Here is a 20,254-nt window from a genome sequence, read left to right as displayed (position 1 = left end):
ATAAAATAAATGACATAAATCCGTTGTCTCGTCAGTTATGAAGAGAAGAGATCTTTAGACCACTAGAGTTGTTCAGGTTTCACTCAGGTGGACATAACATCTGTGATTATGGAATCCGGATGTCTGGTATATATCTTATTTAGGTGTGTATATGTATATTGGTCATATTTGCAATAAGTACATAGGTAACAGATGCTAAATACAAAACCATCAACATAGTCTAGAACCGGGGGCATACTGATCAAATTTGTAATCAACACGTAGGGAATCCATATTAATTTCCACAATGTACAAACCAATTGATATAACCTGGAACCAGGGGCATACTGGTCATATTTGTAATAAGCACGCAGGTAACAGATATTAAATAAGCATGTAGGTCACAGATAACAAATATACAACCTGGAAACGGGGGCCAGTATATGCTATTAGGGACTTACCTGTGCTGCAGTTAGGTAGAAAGTGAAGAAAATGTTAAATAATGGCATACACCTGAAGTTTAGGCACTATCTGGCGCCAGGAAGGTAATGGTGCACAAGAGAAAGTGAGCTGGGTCCTCTTAAATAGGAGGAGTGGGTGTCCCCAGCTGTAAACGGTGGCTAGGAAGCACGTGACGAGTGCAGGACGCAGTTTTTTCCAACCACCGGAAGTAGATCGGGGTCTGGAACGCACAGCGGCTGGAAGTTGCACTCCAATAGCAGGAAGATGTGTGGGGATGAAGCGCAAACTTAGAGAAGGGGAGGGAACAGGGGAGGGGAGAGATAAAATGGCGGGATACTATAGGATAAGACAATATGTAAATCCCCCAAAAATGTATTTCTTTTGTGCACCATTACCTTCCTGGTGCCAGATAGTGCCTGAACTTCAGGTGTACGCCACTCTTTTACATTTTCTTCATTTTCTACCTAACTGCGACACAGGTAAGTCCCTAATAGTATATACTGGCCCCTGGTTCCAGGTTGTATATTTGTTATCTGTGACCTACATGCTTATTTAATATCTGTTACCTACGTGCTTATTACAAATATGACCAGTATGCCCCTGGTTCCAGGTTATATCAATTGGTTTGTACATTGTGGAAATTAATATGGATTCCCTACGTGTTGATTACAAATTTGATCAGTATGCCCCCGATTCTAGACTCTGTTGATGGCTTTGTATTTAGCATCTGTTACCTATGTACTTATTGCAAATATGACCAATATACATATACACACCTTAATAAGATATATACCAGACATCCATCCGGATCCCCTAATCACAGACATTATGTCCACCTGAGTGAAGCCTGAACAACTCTAGTGGTCTAAAGATCTCTTCTCTTCATAACTGACGAGACAGCGGATTGATGTCATTTATTTTCTTTCAGTTTTGTATTATTTCAGTCATTGTATTACATTTTTCATTATTTTTCATTTATACTCATTTTTGGTCCAATTTTGTGCTGTTCCTTTATATGTCTTTAGTGTCTGATGAAGGCCTGCGAGCCAAAAACATTTACAAGTATTGCCGCATTACTTACTTTTCCGAAATAAATGAGAAACACAGTTTGAGCAAAGAAAAAATTTATGCAGGTGTGGCTCAAAACCAGAGAGCAGGTGCAGAACTATTCATGATACCTTATCTGAGAGTAGGTTTGGCTCCTGAAGTGTGAACACAGCCTTACAGGTCAATGTTAGTGTCAAGTCTAATTTACATTGTGTACTTAACCATGCAGTAGCCCAAGATTCAAGTAGTGGCTTCATGACAGGGGGTAGGGTTTCAGCAGTAAGGCTGTGTTCACATTTCCATTCTTCTGATTCATCAGAAAAACAGCCCCCAAAAAAGCAGATCCTATATTTTGAGCATCCGTCTTCAAAGCGTCAGTATTTGTTCAGCATTTGATCAGTACTTGTAAGGTGAAAATAGGAGTGGGTCCAAAACAGAGATAAATATTTGCATCTGTTCTATGTTTTGGACCCACTCCTGCTTTTGGCTTCCAAATCATGATCAATTAACATGAGATGTGGGCGCCACATCTTCTGTCCCCTCGCCAGTCAGATTTATCAGCATACCGCTCAGCACGTGAAGGAGTCAAATTACATTGTTCTTCCCGTAGTCCTGGAGAATGACATATAAAGTGGCCTCCTCAGAGGGCCTAAGCAAACAGAAGGTTTCATGCATGAGCTGCCACTGGCTAGAGTCGAAGTTGCACAGGCAAGTACTCCTGTCCACCTGCATCATAAAGAAATTGGTCACAGGTTTCCCCTGCTCATACAGTCAGTCCAACATGGAAAGTGTTGAGTTCCAACTCATATGAGATGATGTAGGGGAACACCATTGTGCCTTTGCAGGTCAAGAGGGGCATGCATAGTTTCCTTGACATTTTCAAGATGTCTTGCAGTTGGATTGAAGACTTTAGGAATCAAGTTACAACCAGATTGAAGACATGTGCCATGGAGGGTGTGTGGGTCAGCCCTCCCTGAAGCAGTGCAGAAAGAATGTTCTTCACCTTATCGCTGACCATGGTCCCTATCTCTAGTTGGCGGGGAGACAGCCAGGATTCTGTTTCTTGGCTGATGATGTGGCTAACTTCCTCCGCGGTGTGCGGTTCAACCAGGCTGACCAGGTGCAGAAATGTGTGACAACGCCATGTTTTGCATAGGTGGTATGCTGGAGGACCAGTCTGAACTGTGCCTATAGTGGAGGCTGAGAACAAGGTGAAGGATGAGCAGGACAATGGTGCAGAACTTCCCTGATTTCAACGTGGAGGTGGCATTGCCATCACCTGGCCAAGTTGCTGGTGTGCCTGGGCCGGAACCATATTTATCCAGTGGGCTGTGAATGACATATATTGTCCTTCACCATAGTTACAGCTACACAAATTAGCGCTGGCATTACCTGTACCAGACGCCTACAGGCTCAAGGACTGGCCCACCTTCTGCTCAACATACACGTGTAGGGCTGGTACAGCCTTTTTGGAGAAGTAATGACAGCTTGGGACTCTTTACCTTGACTGGGCGCAAGCCATCAGCTCTCTAAAAGGTGCAGCGTCAATGACATGGAAAGGGAGGGACAATAGAACCAGCAACTTGGCTAGGTGCATATTCAGCTTCTGCACCATTGGATGAGTGCACGCATGCTGTTGTCTCTTTGCAATCGGCTTGGTGATTGATTGCTGTCGAAACACGTGACCGCTAGATTGGTGGTCAAAACACGATTGCTGGATGACAGTGGCAGCTCTGGCCTGTTGCTGCAGCTGCTGCTATCTCCAACCCTTCATCTGCTGCTACTCGTTCTGGCTACAGCAAAATTTTTGCCACTTCCTTTTGGGGGCCCGGCAACTGTCTGATGGCCACAATGTTCAGTCACTGAATGTGTGATGTAACTAAGTATGAATCGCGCAGCAGTTGAACTAGATAAACGCGCCTATATATTAGACCACTTATTGACAATGAGTTTGACGCACAGTAAGTCTATGTATAACTAAACATATTAAGTATGAATAGCGCAGCAGTTGAACAAGATGCACAGGACGATTACACTCAGCCTACACTGTCCTTGCAGTCTCCCTTTTCCTATGTTCTCTCTACATTGCCTAAAAACTCTCCCTACGATCTTCCGCGTGGGATTAGGCTTTTATAGAGATGTGACATCACAAAGGATGGCTATTTGTAAATTGGCTGGCTGCATGGCAGTATGGTCGTGTGGCCACCATTTTAGGAAAAGAACAATTTGCTACCATGAAGCGTGAGGAAATTCAGATTTGGGTTTTCCTAAAATTCTAATCGAAATCCACTTTGTGAACTTCGATTTGCTCAACACTAATGACAACTATACATTGCACTAACAATACTGCCAAACAGTACACAAATAATACTCATTTTATGGTGTCCAAATAATACCACAAGCAAATGTTCATATAATTACACCAAACTGTGCTCAATACCAATTAATATAGTCAATATAAAAGTTCATATACTGTAGTACCAAAATAATATCAATATAAAGAGTCTAAGTAATACAGTTATTAGTGCTGAAATACAGTAATTACCCCATAAAGTGAAAAAATTTCCACATTTTTGGGTGGTGTGAAATCGATAAAAGTCACACATTTTAGCAGAAAGCAGTTTGGCGCCAACATTTGTAACATTTCACACCATTTGTTAATTTTTTTATAATATTTCTTAGAATGTGTAAGCAGGTCCACTAAGTTTGTAAATTTTCATCTAGCGCTGATTTTAAAATGCTCTTTCTAAATTATGAAATCAATCCTTGACAAGTACAATAGCTGTAACCTTCAGCATTTCCAAGGTGACCTCTTATAAGGGCATAACTAGCAAATATCAGACATGTTTTATTCTATGTTGTATTAACAGGCGTTTCAAGGTCTTCAGGGTAAGGAAGGACATCGTGGCACTTTGGGACTCAAGGTAAAAATAATATGTAGATACAATTTGATTATTTCATTAGACATGCTGTTTTCTTAGCTATTCTACTTGATATACAGTTGACAGTAAAACAGCTTTAACTTTTCATTGCCAAAATTTTTATGAGCAACACATAGGAGGAAGAAATGAGTTGAGATGCCAATATGGTAGTCTAGATCCTGTCTAGCCTGGAGGTTTTCAGCTTACTTCACTATAAAATTCAATTTTAATCTTAGGTTATAGTTAATATTCTATGATAATTTTATATATTGTACTTTGAATATTTATCTCAAAGGGAGAAAAGGGATTTATGGGACAACAAGGTTCTGAAGGTCCACAAGGAAGACCCGTGAGTAAAAAGATTTTTATTGTATACAATTTCTCTTGCATTCTTTTACAACAAAAATGTGGAAATTCATTTTCACATAGAAATATTTAGGAGGAAATCAAAGAAGGTATCTGTGCTGTGACTAGATCTTAGTAAACTCAGAAAATTACCTATTGTACTGTTTAAAGCAATTTTATGTATTAAACACTCTGGAGTTAAAGGGGCTCTTCAGGCTTTTAATATTGATGACCTATCCTCAGGCGCGCTCAGAAGGTGCGCTCAGTGCACACGTGCCGCCTCTCTTCCTGTTTGCTGCTGCTTTGCTATAGACAGCAGCGGTGAACAGGAAGAGAGACGGGAGACGGAATATGTACACTGTGCGCCTTCTCCTCATACAGCTGATCAGCAGGGGTGTCGGGTATTGGACTCCTGCCAATTCCTTACATTGCTCTCCATCACCCATATATAGCACTGTCAGCAGTTTTGACCTCTTTAAAAAAGTCTGATATCTTTCAGTATTCATGTTCGTCACCGGGCTTCACAATGGGATATATTTTTTGTTTTGTATGGATTGTTTCTCCATGGTGTGATCTGATGTTATACCTCCTCTACTGTAAAGCTTGAGGCAGGTAACATCAAATCACGGTAACAGCTCAGCTCCCTCATTCTCACCCCCCCCCCCCACTGTACAGATAGCACAAATGTTATAATACCTGCCCACAACACTCTCTCCTATAGAAAGCAATTCAAATTTTTTTTTTTTTATCTTTTACAACTTTTGTATCATTAAATTATTTTTTCTTTAAAGCCCCATGCACATGACTGTATTTTTTGATCCATATTGAATCTGTAGATGGTATGTTGATGATTTATTTCAATGCGCCCGCAAAAAATGCAGAACAGCAGACTGTGTGCTGTTCGCATCCGTATCTCTGTTCCACTGTCCACAAAAAGTATAGACAATGTCTAATTCTTGTCCATATTGCGGGTGGGATGTGTGGAACAGGAAAAAGCAGGACACATACCACAAGTATCAATGTTTTGTGGATCAACAATTTACGGACTGCAGAATGTATACGGTTATGTGCGTGAGGTCTAAAAATAATTTTATTTTGAATCACTATATCTAAGTCCCTTACCTTTTTATTTGTCTGTCAATACAGCTGTGTGAGGGCTTGTTTTTTTGTGGGATGGTACTTTTATTGGTACCATTTTGGGATACATATGACTTTTTAATGGCATATTATAACATTTTTTGGAAGGTGAGATGACATGAACATTATAATAATAATGTGTAGTTTATTTTAATTTTATTTTTAACCAATTAGAAATTTGTGGATGCGCTTTTTATTTTATTGAAAGTTTTTTTTTTTTCAGTCCCACTTGGGGACTTGAAGATCCAGTGGTCTGATGGTTGGTACAATACATGGCAGTAGTCATCTGTTTCAGCGTATTGAACCTGCCAGTTTTACAGTGAAACTTTGCCTACCAGGGCCTTGTAGTCCTTAGTACATGGCAAGCCTGGAGGCCTTCAGTTGCCATACGAACTGCCATAGTCGCTACTGAGGGGTTAAATGTCCAGGACTGTTGCCAGCACCAATCTCAGACTGTTGCAGCAGGCTGTCAGCCGTATACTACTATAAGTTGCTGCTATCACCATTCTTTAAATATATGGCATGGTACACAATAACATTCATCTTGCAATGCCGATATATTTCTGGAAGTTTGAAGAGGTGAAGAGGTTAAAGCAAATCGTTGGAACTGCATCAACAAACATAAAAAATGCTGCATAATAGTATAATGAAAATTTAATAAAAACAGATACAATCATAAAATAGAAACAGAGTGTAAAAAAATGTTTTTTTTTTCAGTATTGTTAAAGTGACCCTTGGCTTCTAGAAAGGAAAAAATAACATTAACTGGGGAACTAACTAAACACTGGTGTCCTCCTTTTCATCTTTTTTGTTGCAGATTTGTTAATTCTTGGGCTCCTCTTCTGTCATCCAAGATGGCTGCACTGCTTCTAAGACTACCTGATGTAGCCCAAGATAATTCCTACATCTAAAGCCCTACGCTTGGATTGGCCAGTACTGCTCACTTCTGGCCAATCCAGGTGTCTTGAGCTACCAAATGCTCAGGATGCATTAGACAGTTTGAGATGCATTGCAGACATCTTGGATGACAAAAGACAGGGAAATAGTGGAACAGCAACTATAAAGATGAAAAGGATGTTCTCAGGTAAATGTTCTGTGTATTTCTCAGTTGTTGCAAAAAACTAGGGTTGCTTTAACTAGCTCAAAAGAATACTGTATTGTAATGGTTTGTTGTATGGGCTTGTTCACATCTGTGTCAGAGGCTCCATTTGGATCAGATTTCCATCGCAGATTGTCAGAAAGCACAAAAACAAAAGTTTTGCATGAAGGAATTTTGTCCCAGATAATGGGTTCTGAATGCGCGGAATCCTATTGCTAATGTGAACGCAGCCTTTATAATTCCCTGATCTAAACTTTCTGTATGCTGTTTTTCTAAAATTGTAAAAAGGGACCTCCAGGACCAAAAGGAGAAGCTGGACGTCCTGGCAGACCTGGATTTATCGGACCACCTGGTGCAGCTGTGAGTAGTTTCAATTTTTTTTCTGGTGGAGCTGGTTTTATTTCCTTCTATTTTTTCTTCTGTGAAGAATTACAATTAACTGAAATAATGAGTAATCCTATAAGATTTATTAGCAGATAATAGATTTAAGAACTTGCAAAGATACATTTCAAAACTAATCAGTTTTATCATTCACAGGGTCATGTTGGACTTCCTGGTGCACCTGGGCCAAAAGTAAGTGTATATCTAGGTATCTAATTGTTTATGGGGTTTTTTTCTCTTTCCCCCATGGCACAGGTGGCTGAGGAGGGATAGGTGAGGTTCATATTTTTGTCCATTTTCTTAGTTATCTGGAAAATAACACATTTGTGAAAACAAGAAACTGCCTCTCAAGGAGACATGTAATAATATCAATGGATACAATGCAGTTTATGATAATAATTTTAGCCAATTTTATTACTAATTACGCTTATTGAACGCTGCCATATATTTCTAACCTGAGTGTACTTTGGTGTGTACTTTGGATGAAGTAATTTAAATCGAAACAATTTAAACTTTTATTAGTAAACAGAAGCATTTAAAATTAATATATATATTTTTTTTTAACAGGGCAATACTGGAATTCAAGGAGCTAAGGGTGTAGAAGGACAGAAGGTATAATCGGGCTTATGCATCTGATTTTAATATGAGAATTTCCACCTGAAAAAATAATCCAAATGGACAAGAAAGATAAGATTATATAGATCAAATCTACAACTACTCATAACTGGTATCAATGTCAGTATGGACAGCCCAAAGATGAACTTAATTTATTAAGAGGTTTGCACGTCTTACTCCAGCACACTTGTGATTAAAAATGGCTTAGCAAACACCAGTCTTAGAAAATTTGTTACCCAGATTTTGGACTATTATGTACAGTAGTAAAGAGTCCAGATTATTGATAAGCAAACCAGCTCCGTACTGCTTTGATGAACCAGGTTTGTTCATCAACATAATTCTGAATCCCTAGCTCTGTACATGTTTAAAATTTATTACCTCTGATGAGGCTCCTTCAAGATTGTGCCTGGTAACCTGAGACTACGGTAGTCTTGTGCATGCACCATTACTGTAAGTAGCAACACATGCATTAATGTATTACATTATGACTTTAAACCTGGGTTCATAAATGATCGTGGCATGTGCCACGAACCTGGATTCGGATTTGTAATGTAATGCATTTAAATGCATGCGCCGCTACTTACGCTAACAGCGCATGCATGAGACTACTGAAGTCTTGCATTAACCGCTGTCATCTTAAAAGAGCCTCACTGTAGTCACTACGTTTTAAGTCAGGTACGGAACAGGATTTTCAGTTATGTAAATGAACTAACCAGGTTTGTCAAAGCAGCACAAACCCGGTCATTTTTCTGGTATACTATGTTCAAAAAAAATAATAACTGACGTAATATTTTTTCATTAATAAAATATATTTTAGGGAGAGAAAGGAACAAAGGGACCAAAAGGCAAGGTAAGTGCGTGTGTTTATATGTATCAAGTAATTACTGTACATTATGAATTGATTTGTTTTAGGTACATCAATTAACATTTAGTAATAATTTAGGTTGGAGATAGTGGTCCAGTAGGCCCAGAAGGACTTCTTGGTAGACGAGGATCTCCAGGAGAACTTGGTGCTCGTGGTCAACCAGGAGAGCAAGGCCTTCCTGGTGACCCTGGGATCCCAGGTGATATTGGGCCTATGGGATCAAAGGTAAGAACACACTATTATTAAAATTCTACATGTTTACATAAAAGGACATGCCATTAATAATTTTATTTATTTTTTAACTAAATAAAATTGTAGGATATCCTTATGTATGCTATAGCACAATAGCTTTTTTACAAACCAAGACTGGTGCACAATAGCCAGTGGATATGTTTTTCTCTGGATTAATAGAGGTAAACCTAATATTTTATTTATTGCTTGTTTTTCATGCAAGAACGGCAGTATTTCAAAGTATTTTCTTTAGCACCCTATAAAATCTAATTTAATACAAGTTAGCGAGACCAATTTAGAGTCAGTTTGGGTTACCTTGCAGCTTGATAATCATAAGGTGTAGGTGTGATATATAGACCACCTAGCCAAGTCAAAGAATTAGATGATCTAGTAGTTGAGGAAATAGCTAAAATGACATGGGAAGTTATTATTATAGGAGACTTTAATCTTCCTGATGTAAACTGGAAAACCAAAATAGCTAGTTGTGCCAGGAATACAGGTATTTTAAATTCCCTACTGGGATTCTCTACAGCAAGTAGTTGAGGAGCCAACCCGGAAGGAGGCCATTTTAGATTTAGTATTCACAAATGGAAATTTGGTATCTAATATTACTGTAGGGGAAAGCTTGGGGTCTAGTGATCACCAGTCAGTGTGGTTTACTATAAGTACAGTGACTGAGTCACACCAAACAAAAACAAATGTTTTATATTTTAGAAAAACTGACTTTTCTAAAATTAGATTAGTGGTATACGAGTCCCTATCAGATTGGAACAGTTTCAATGGAGTCTAGGAGAAATGGGACTACTTAAAAGTGGCACTATTTAAGGCAACAGATAATTGCATTAGGCTTGTCAGTAAAAGCAAAAAAAGGTAGAGACCACTGTGGTACTAAGCAGAAGTGGCCAAAATGATTAAAACAAAAAGATAGCATTTAGTAATTATAAAAAAAACGAGGATGACAGGCAAATTTACAAGATTAGGCAGAGAGAGGCCAAACAAGTTATAAGAGCTTCTAAAGCACCAGCAGAAGAGAAATTAGCTCAGTCAGTGAAAAAAGGCGATAAGACATTCTTTAGATACATAAATGAAAAAAAGAAACTAAAACAAGGAATTACCAAATTAAAAACAAGAGAAGGAAGGTATATGGAAGAAGATAAAGAACTAGCTGACTGCCTCAACTAATACTTCTGTTCAGTTTTTACAAAGGAAAAGGTTAGGAAGGAAGACTAATTAAGTCAGATGTCTAAAATTAATACAAATAAGTCACAGGGACCTGATGGGATACACCCAAAGCTATTAAAAGAGCTTAGCGGTGAACTAGCAAAACCATTAACAGATTTTTTTTAACCAATCACTGGTAACAGGAGTCATCCCAGAAGATTGGAAATTAGCAAATGTTGTGCCCATTCACAAGAAAGGTAGTATGGAGGAATCTGGCAACTATAGGCCAGTAAGCCTGACATCAATAGTGGGTAAATTAATGGAAACCATACTTAAGGAGAGGATTTTGGAACATCTAAAATCCCATAGATTGAAAGATGAAAAACAGCATGGGTTTACTTCAGGGAGATCATGTCAAACAAATATTATTGCTTTTTTTGATTGGGTGTCTAAAATAATAGATGGCGGAGGTGCAGTAGACATCGCTTATCTAGACTTTAGTAAGGCTTTTGATACTGTCCCACATAGAAGGCTTATTAATAAATTGCAGTCGTTGTGCTTGGACTCCCATCTTGTTGAAAGAATTAGGCAGTGGCTGAGAGACAGACAACAGAGGGTTGTAGTCAATGGAGTATATTCAGACCATGGTCTTGTTACCAGTGGGGTACCTCAGGGATCTGTTCTGGGACCTATATTAATTAATATCTTTATCAGCGAAATTGTAGAAGGCTTTGATGGTAAGGTATGTCTTTTTGCGGATGACACAAAGATTTGTAACAGGGTTGATGTTCCCGGAGGGATACACCAAATGGAAAAGGATTTAGGAAAACTAGAAGAATGGTCAAAAATCTGGCAACTAAAATGTTATGTTGATAAGTGCAAGATAATGCACCTGGGGCGTAAAAACCCAAGAGCAGAATATAAAATCAGTGATACAGTCCTAACCTCAGTATCTGAGGAAAGGGATTTAGGGGTCATTATTTCAGAAGACTTAAAGGTAGGCAGACAATGTCATAAACAGCAGGAAATGCTAGCAGAATGCTTGGGTGAATAGGGAGAGGCAATACCAGTAGAAAGAGGGAGGTGCTCATGCCGCTCAACAGAGCACTAGTGAGACCTCATTTGGAGTATTGTGCTCAGTACTGGAGACCATATCTCCAGAAGGATATTGATACTTTGGAGACAGTTCAGAGAAGAGCTACTACACTAGTACATGGATTGCAGGATAAAACTTACCAGGAAAGATTAAAGGACCTTAACATGCATAGCTTGGAAGAAAGACGAGAGAGAGGGGATATGATAGAAACTTTTAAATACATAAAGGGAATCAACAAGGTAAAAGAGGAGAGAATATTTAAAAGAAGAAAAACTGCTACAAGAGGGCATAGCTTCAAATTAGAGGGGCAAAGGTTTAAAAGTAATATCAGAAAGTATTACTTTAGCAAGAGAGTAGTGGGTGCATGGAATAGCCTTCCTGCAGAAGTGGAAGCTGCAAATACAGTGAAGGAGTTTAAGCATGCATGGGATAGGCATAAGGCCATCCTTCATATAAGATAGGGCCAGGGGCTATCCATAGTATTCAGTATATTGGGCAGACTAGATGGGCCAAATGGTTCTTATCTGCTGACACATTCTATGTTTCTATGTTTCTATAAATCATCCACATCTGTATTATAAAAGCAATTTAATATTTTATTTTTATTTTAACAGGGACCATCTTTTCCAGCATCCCGTATAATAGAAGTTTGTCAGAAATTTGTTCTTGAACAAATGTCATCATATGCACAATCTGTACGACGACAGTGTGCTAGCGCTTGCCCATTGTTTGGTGAAGTACCAATGGGTGCACCAGGTCCAATAGGACTGCCTGGGCCACCTGGACAACCAGTTAAGTAGCATTTATAACACTTTTATAAAACTAATAAGATACTTCACTAAAATCTATGGTGATACTTCACCATTAAAGGGGTTTTCCAGGTTCATTCATTTTGAAAGGGAGCTGTGCAGCGGTAACCCAGCATGGCCACTACAATTTAGACGCCCCAGTGCTTCCTGTTACATTCAAAGTGTTAATTCTAGTGCCAGAGACAGAAAAGAAACAGCTAATGGGTGGGGGCGCAGGGGTGGGACTCTCACTAATCAGATATTAATGACCTATTCTGAGGTGCCTGGGGAATCTCTTTAAATATAAATAGTATTATATCTTGCAGGGTTTGATAATTCTCATGATAAATGAAATATCACCATTTTATTGAACAAGAGATACCCTTTATTGTGGTTAAAAGTTCACAAGATGAACTTGTGTATAAGTGTGTAATATACTTCATTAGGCATATCTTCTGTTTAAATCAATGGTTTTCTACACTTCTCAACTCTAAGAAGGAAAAGTCATGGAATTATGGACATTACAGGATTGATAGAAATGTTAATGATATGAAAATCATGAAATAATGGGAACAAATTTTCAAAACATATTGATTTATTCAGTAACACGCATGAGTCCCCAATTCATCATGGTTCTGCCAACCACCGAGTCACGCAGTGCTGAACAATGCTCATATCTTGGCCTAGGTGCGTATTGATCTTCCAGAGTGATAAAGCAAGATATCTCTGCTCAAGGATTTTGTCTCTCTCAGTTTGCGACACGTTGCGATAAATGGCATGTTGACGAAAAGGAGGAATCACACAATCATCTCACATGACTTAATCCGATTTTTGAGGTTTAGGTGCTTGAAAATTTGCAGCACCTATTTCCTCAATTTGCATAACCCTATGGTTTGTCCTTCTTGGTGTTGCAATTTCAGTGCTGAGGAGTTTATTTCTGTGCACACAAAATATATGTTGGCATGAAAAAAAAAGCAATTGAAGTTCTATGTTCCTTTATGCGAACAAAAAAAGAAAAGTAACAACATAAAATATAGAGTATTATGAAATAAGTAAAGAAAAAAGACAGACACAAAATACATAATTAAAAATATTTTTTAAATAAAACCTATAGCACAGTAAAATAAACCCTCCCCCTCCCCCACCATTTTTGGTATCACCACAAACATAGAACACACTATAAATGTAACACTAATTTTATGCCAATAGCGACAATGAAGTAAAAAGCAATGTAGATGATAGTTTCCATTTTCAGAATACATTCTACTTCTTAGAGTGCCTTCACACATGGCAGAATTTCCGCGACTGAAAATCAGTTCCATTCACTGGAATAGGTCCTGCAGAAATGTATGTGCTTCCTGCCATGTGCTTCCTGATTTTAAGTCATAGAAAATGTTCTGCAATAAAACCTACTGCGTGTCAAGGCAGCCTTTGATGTCCATTCTCTAAGTATATCTCCCATAGCAGAGCATCTGTTCTTTAGTCAAGTGGTGCTTGGCTGAGCTAGTAATGTTGCTAGCCACTGGTTTCCATTTGTCAGCTATTAAGAGTTATTAAGTGAAAATCAGTCCAACAGCTGTGCCCACACCAACATTTTTGGGGCTAAAAAAGTATTATCATGTATAAACTCAGAATATTTTTAACATACATAAATCAAACTTTAGACAGTCTTTGTAACGCAAGTTCAATAGCATCATAAATGTAATAGTAAGTATGAACACAATCATAACTCCAAGGATTAAAAGGGGTTTTCTGAGATCACCGTATTGATGGCCTATCCTTAGGGTAGGCCATCAATATCAGATCATTGATTTTCAAGTGAATTGGAAAAAAGCTGCATTACCAGAACAGCTGCTAATGAGGGCTGTGTTACACAAACAGATTATCTGACAGATTTTCTGACTGATCATTGGTCAGACGGCCATTTTCACACACAGATCTTTTGTCATACACACCAACTACTGGTATGATTTTACAGAAACTGGTCAGATAATCTGTTGGTGTAATACAGCACTAAGTATATGGTGTTCTTATATATGGATAGTGCAAACAATGAAGAGGCTGCGGTGCCCATCTGATTGCCACACCTCCTTAAAACAGCTTATTGGCTTCCCAAGGATAGGACATCAATATTGTGATCTTGGAAAACCCCCTAAATTCTCTGTCAGCTAAAATGCTTCACAATTGCATTTTAATATTTTAGTATTATGATTTAGTATTTAAATATTTTAGCATTAATAGTTTAGCATTTAGTACTTTAATCAAATATTATTGTAGAAGTTGAACTAAAATGTTAAAATCAGGATTGCAAGATCCTTGATCTAGGTTTTAATTTCCTGCAGTCTTTTAATAGTCTGTTTAAAAAATAAAAAGATAAAATTGACCTGAATAAATAGTCAATAACATGCTTTGTGGTCAAACATCGAGCAATATGCCAAACAGTTTATTATGTTTTGATAAGCTTTTATTCTTTGGACTATGCTAAATAAGATCTTATCAGTTTAATGGCTTGTTTTTCTGGGATGGAGCAATAATAAGATCTTGGCTCACAAGTGTCATTCTAGGCTCTTATCGTGTCTATTTTTAGTCCATTTTTTTAAGCATGTAGATTTGCACCAAATTTTGCACTGCTTTCAGACTAAAAATATGTTTCATTGGAAACTATGCACACTTTTCTTGTCACTTTTTAAATTTGAGTAGCAACAAGAAAAGTCATAAAGTCATCATTTGCAAAAAAAAGTGCAACTATCACTTCATATTTCTCTTTAGAAATGCACAAATAAGTGGTGCACAACTGTTGATATATGTGGGTGAATGGGAAGAAAGTATCAAACTCACTGCGACAGAACAGTGATGCCAAAAATGCTAACTTTTGTATAAGCCCCTCCATGACTTTTTGCCCATTTGGCATACATGGCACTTTTTGAAAAGTGGGTGGAGTGGGGGTGGGTGGGAGTCTTGGCCCAACTGATTTAACACAATTTAAATCTACGAAACTAGTGTAAATTACAATTGAAATATGCACCAGCTGCTAGCTGGCATACATTTCTGTTTCAGGTCACAGACCTCCCGAGATGCACCTCTTAATAAACTTACTGCACTCTAGGACAGTGAATTGTTAAAATAAATACTGACATATGAAATGCTAGTTAAATTAAATTGTCCCCATTGTCTTTCCTTTGTACTGGTTTGTCTGCATACTTGAATACTGCTTTGTGTTTCAATTAGAGATGAGCAAATCGGTCTCATCAGCAGGGCTTCTCCCCCTATGGAGGCAGGGGGGCACCTATCCTATCTGCTGCCTGAGAGGAAAATTGAAACGGTGCCCCCATCTCCATATCAAATTCTCAACCTTATCTCTTCCCTCCTAAAAATACATACAGCACTACAAAACATACAGGAGAATACAGTCCCCCATACCTCCTACATCCAGTGATGTCTCCTATGATGTAGATATTCTCTTGTGTAAAGTGTGCCAGTATAAAATACCCTATATAGTGCCAGCAGTAAATGCCCCCATAGTGCTCCTCTAACACCGTTCCCCATAGTTTGCCAGTATAAAATGCCCCTATATAGTGCCCCCAGTAGACGCCCCCACATTACTCCCCCCCTTCCTGTCCCATAGTGGCCCAGCAGCATGTTGCCAAATGAAAAAAAACTAAAACAGTAATACCTCCATGTGATGTGGTACAGACCTCTTCCGGCCTGTGTCCAGCGGTCAGGAGGGCGATGATGATGATGTTATTGCGCCGGCCTCTGATAGGCTACAGGCACTAGACCTGAAGCCTATCAGAGGGAACGGGGAAGGGAGACGTCACAGCATCTAACACGTCGCCGTTCTGAGGATAGAGAGATGAGCGCTTTCTCAATGAAAGCGCTGATTTCCCAAGGCCCTGCTGCCAACCCCCACTTACCTCCAGGGTTACGCTGCCTAAAGCCATTGCCTCACCTCATTGGTGGTGCAGCCCTATGTGGGGGGCTGTCCCTGCAGTTAAAGAAGTGCCCACTTGCTGCAGCAGTGACAGGCCAGACACTTACCCCAAAATTCCTGCCTGTGGCGCTGCTCCAATTAGCAGAGCAAGAGGAGAGGCTTTGCTTCCACTTAGGCTAATTTCAATCTAAACCATTGTTTTAGATAAATTCGGCATTTGTTATAATTCTGATTGTTAATATTTCTGAACCACAAAATAATTTTTCATAGTGATTGTACAGTGATTCATATCATTGAAATTAGAGTGGTTGGGTCCTCTCACATCACAGAGAGATCAGAATGAATCCAGGTTCCGTCTAGCAGTTTGAATGTAGTAGAATGTAGCTGTATAGCATCAGTGCCTTAAATATGGACCATGGAATTTTCCTTTTAAAACCATCCTACAAGCATGCCTGCATGCAGTGGTATTTTTCTGATCCAATTATAGGGAAATGGGAAACCAGTTACAGTAGCTCCAGTAGTCTGCTCCTATGGCGGTACAGACTACTGGATTTACCAAATGGGGATGTGAACCTATCCTAAGTAAGGATGTTAACCTTTGACTAGTTTCTATATCTTCTGACAAGAACTGTTTAAAGTTTGTTGCACTTGCTCTATGATCCAGTAGACTTACTCTACCATTCAATAGCTTATTATACTTTTTATGTTTAGTTTCCAAAATTATTGATAGAATGTATTCATAAAATATTTTTTTAGGGTAAACCTGGATTGAATGGACTTGATGGTGAAGATGGTTCAGAAGGATTTTATGGAGAATCTGGCGATCCTGGAAAGCAGGGGCAGAAAGGTATTATCTTTAGAGAAATCTCAGCGGATGACCCTATGTGTATAAATAATTTTTATAATTTACTTCATCTAATGTCGTCCACTATCCACAAGTAAAAATAATGAATATCTAATATTGGACATTTTATTACTGGAAATTAAATGGCACTAATAACAATGCATTGTATATTATGCTATTTTACAGGGATATATTCATCAGAAAGCAGGTTTTACTCAATATTCATAGAAAGCATACAAAGCAATTTTTAAAGGAATTTTTGTCTGTCTTTCTTTTTACTTTCAGCAGTACTATACCATTGATATAAAATAAAATTATTGTCCTTCTGTAGCAGTCAACACATATATAAAAGGTCTATATTAGACTGTCAGATTGTCTGCCAGATGATTGCTAATGAGCATTCGTAGTAACTCTCATTAGCGATGATCTGGCAGTGTAAGGCTACTTTCACACTAGCGTTCGGGTTTCCGTTCGTGAGCTCCGTTTGAAGGAGCTCACGAGCGGACCCGAACGCAGCCGTCCAGCCCTGATGCAGTCTGAATGGAGGCGGATCCGCTCAGACTGCATCAGTCTGGCGGCGTTCAGCCTCCGCTCCGCTCGCCTCCGCACGGACAGGCGGACAGCTGAACGCTGCTTGCAGCGTTCGGGTGTCCGCCTGGCCGTTCGGAGGCGTGCGGATCCGTGCGGATCCGTCCAGACTTTCAATGTAAGTCAATGGGGACGGATCCGTTTGAAGATGCCACAATGTGGCTCAATCTTCAAGCGGATCCGTCCCCCATTGACTTTACATTGAAAGTCTGGACGGATCCGTCCCAGGCTATTTTCACACAGCTTTTTTTTGCTAATATAATGCAGACGGATCCGTTCTGAACGGAGCCTCCGTCTGCATTATTATGAGCGGATCCGTTCAGAACGGATCCGCCCGAACGCTAGTGTGAAAGTAGCCTAACACTGCCGACAGGTAATCCTTTGACAGTTTATTGTTGCTCCAAGGGAAAGATGCTATCTGAAAGGCAATCCTCATGATAATAGAAGGTGTAAAATTTCTATACAGTATGACAGCGCCATTGTTCTCTTGATAGGCCTAGATAAAGAAGCCCACTGAAGAGCCCCACATGGATTACTTTAATGTGTGATGCTCTAACATAGTCACCACAGGGGAGCTCTACCACCATAGTGATGGTCTGATTGAGAAAGTTAAGTGAGGCTCTTCGCTGTGAGAAAAGTCCAACGAAAAGGAAGCTAACGAGGCCAGGAAATAGAATACATGAAGTGACGTAAAAATATATATACAGAAAACCATCCACCCATTCTATATATAAAAGGAACATATAGAATATTCACATATACAGTAGGTTGTTACTATGTGCTGAAATAAATGTTAATGGAAGTGTCCCTATAAGGTTGAGTATAGACCACTTTGAGAATTCTTATGGTACAGTAATATTTATAAAATGGCATGCAAATAATGTATACTTTTTGTAGATAGCACACATGACACAATTCTTTTCTTGCTGAATTATGCAGGTGAACCTGGAGAAAAAGGAGACATAGGTCCAAAAGGATATGGTCTAGTAGGATTTCAAGGAGATGTAGGACCAAGAGGTACAAAATAGCTGCCTTTCTCTTTCATTTTACAAAATATATATGTATCATACATCTTAGGTCAAATGTAAATTATTTTTTTTCAATGTAAATACATTTGGCTTGCAGAATGCATCAGTTGATTGAAATGCAAAATAAATCATTAACTCCCCAAAGAGTTATTCACATCTCCACATTTATGGCATATCCAAAGGATATGCTATAAACGTCTTATAGGTGCGGATTCCACCTTTGGTATCAGTACCATCTAAAGGACATCTCACTGCTGCTTTGAATGGAGGAGATGTGGCTCTTTCCACTTACTTCAATTGAAATTTTGAAAATAGAAGAGTAATCATGATTTCAAACGTCCATTGAAACCAGTGGACACAGCTGCAGATGAGCAGCCACCTTACCAGTCACAGTGTCTATTTCCTGGCTTGCAAGTACCAGAGATGGAACCTGCAGGTATTGGACATTTACAGTATGGCATATCCTATAAATATGCTATAAATGGTAAGACATGAATACCTCTTTAGTCACTAGTTCTGGAAAGGCATTAAAAGGGTTGTCCAGCATTTTTATATTGATGGTCTATCTTTAGGATAGGTCACCAATCTTAAAGTGGCGGGGTTATAAACCACACAAGCCCATAGATCAGCTGTGAGTAGTAAAGCTCTGGTGCCATTGTGTATTGGACAGAGCTGGTTACTGCAGCTGTGCCCCCATTGAAGTCTTGTGACTAGGGCATCAATATAAAATGGATGGAAAACCTCTATAATGACCAGCGCTAATTATTTTGCTTTTTTAAATTTTAACTGTCATTTCATGAATGTGGCCGTGTCAGGCCTTGTGTCATTTGGCAGAAACTACATTTATTGTGGTATTATATGAAAGTACATTTAAACTATTATCTAGTTTATAGAGATTTTTTGTGATGCTAAAACATAAACAAAAACTATTTAGAATCTTGTTTAGGTTTTACATCCATGACTTGGGTCATTTGTAGAGATGAGCGTATTTTAAAAAATTAGATTCGGCCGGTTCGCTGAATTTTCTGTAAACATTTGGTTCGATCAGCGAATCACGTTATAAAACTGTTATTTCCTGGCTGCAGAGAGCCTTTATAGTGGTGTAGAACACTGTGCCTTGCAGTAACATGCATAGGGAGTTTGCTGTGGTAGTGAAATACTACTGTGAGTCAGTATGACATGCAGATGACAGGCGTCGCTCTTAGAATCACTGCACACTTCACTTATTTGGGCAGTCACGGGGCCAAAACTGACCAAATAACTCAAGTATGAACTCCATACAGGTCGATGTTAGCATCAAGAAGAAGCGCACTCCTTTTACACCGTCGTCAGCTAATTCCACATAGATGTCTACAGACCCTGTTCTATTAAACGCTTATACAAGTATAGCCCGCTGACAGAGTGGAGAGGGTGTCAGTAGTAAGTTTGTGTTGACATCACTGATTCATTTTCCCTTCCTCTGATCCGTCAGAACAATAACCCCCAAAAAAGGATCCTGTCTGTGGAGCATCCGCCTTCACTAGGTCAGCATTTGGTCAGTAATCCATCAGTATTGCTAATGCCAAAAAAAGAGTGGATCCAAAACAGAGATGACACGTGAATGGAATATTTGCATGTCTTCTGTGTTTTGTACCACTCCTGCTTTTGGCTACCAAATCACAAGCCAATTCTGATTGGACCATAGAGGCCTTACAGCTAATACACAGACAGGATCCATTGTGCGTCTTATTTTTTCT

General features: G+C 39.0%; 1 protein-coding gene across 1 annotated transcript in view; it reads left to right on the top strand.

Annotated features, from left to right (window-relative positions):
- Positions 1 to 20,254, top strand: part of LOC122935348 (collagen alpha-1(IX) chain-like) — an 84,019-nt gene that overhangs the window by 23,585 nt on the left and 40,180 nt on the right. The window contains exons 16-25 of the mRNA XM_044291114.1: positions 4,359 to 4,412; positions 4,705 to 4,758; positions 7,279 to 7,350; positions 7,528 to 7,563; positions 7,939 to 7,983; positions 8,804 to 8,836; positions 8,930 to 9,076; positions 11,954 to 12,130; positions 16,815 to 16,905; positions 18,430 to 18,507. Coding sequence (XP_044147049.1) covers positions 4,359 to 4,412; positions 4,705 to 4,758; positions 7,279 to 7,350; positions 7,528 to 7,563; positions 7,939 to 7,983; positions 8,804 to 8,836; positions 8,930 to 9,076; positions 11,954 to 12,130; positions 16,815 to 16,905; positions 18,430 to 18,507 — 787 coding nt within the window. The remainder of the gene's footprint in view (positions 1 to 4,358; positions 4,413 to 4,704; positions 4,759 to 7,278; positions 7,351 to 7,527; positions 7,564 to 7,938; positions 7,984 to 8,803; positions 8,837 to 8,929; positions 9,077 to 11,953; positions 12,131 to 16,814; positions 16,906 to 18,429; positions 18,508 to 20,254) is intronic.

This window comes from Bufo gargarizans, chromosome 4 (assembly GCF_014858855.1).
Source record: "Bufo gargarizans isolate SCDJY-AF-19 chromosome 4, ASM1485885v1, whole genome shotgun sequence".
In the NCBI taxonomy this organism is placed as follows: domain Eukaryota; kingdom Metazoa; phylum Chordata; class Amphibia; order Anura; family Bufonidae; genus Bufo; species Bufo gargarizans.
This window is presented reverse-complemented; position numbering and strand designations above follow the sequence as displayed.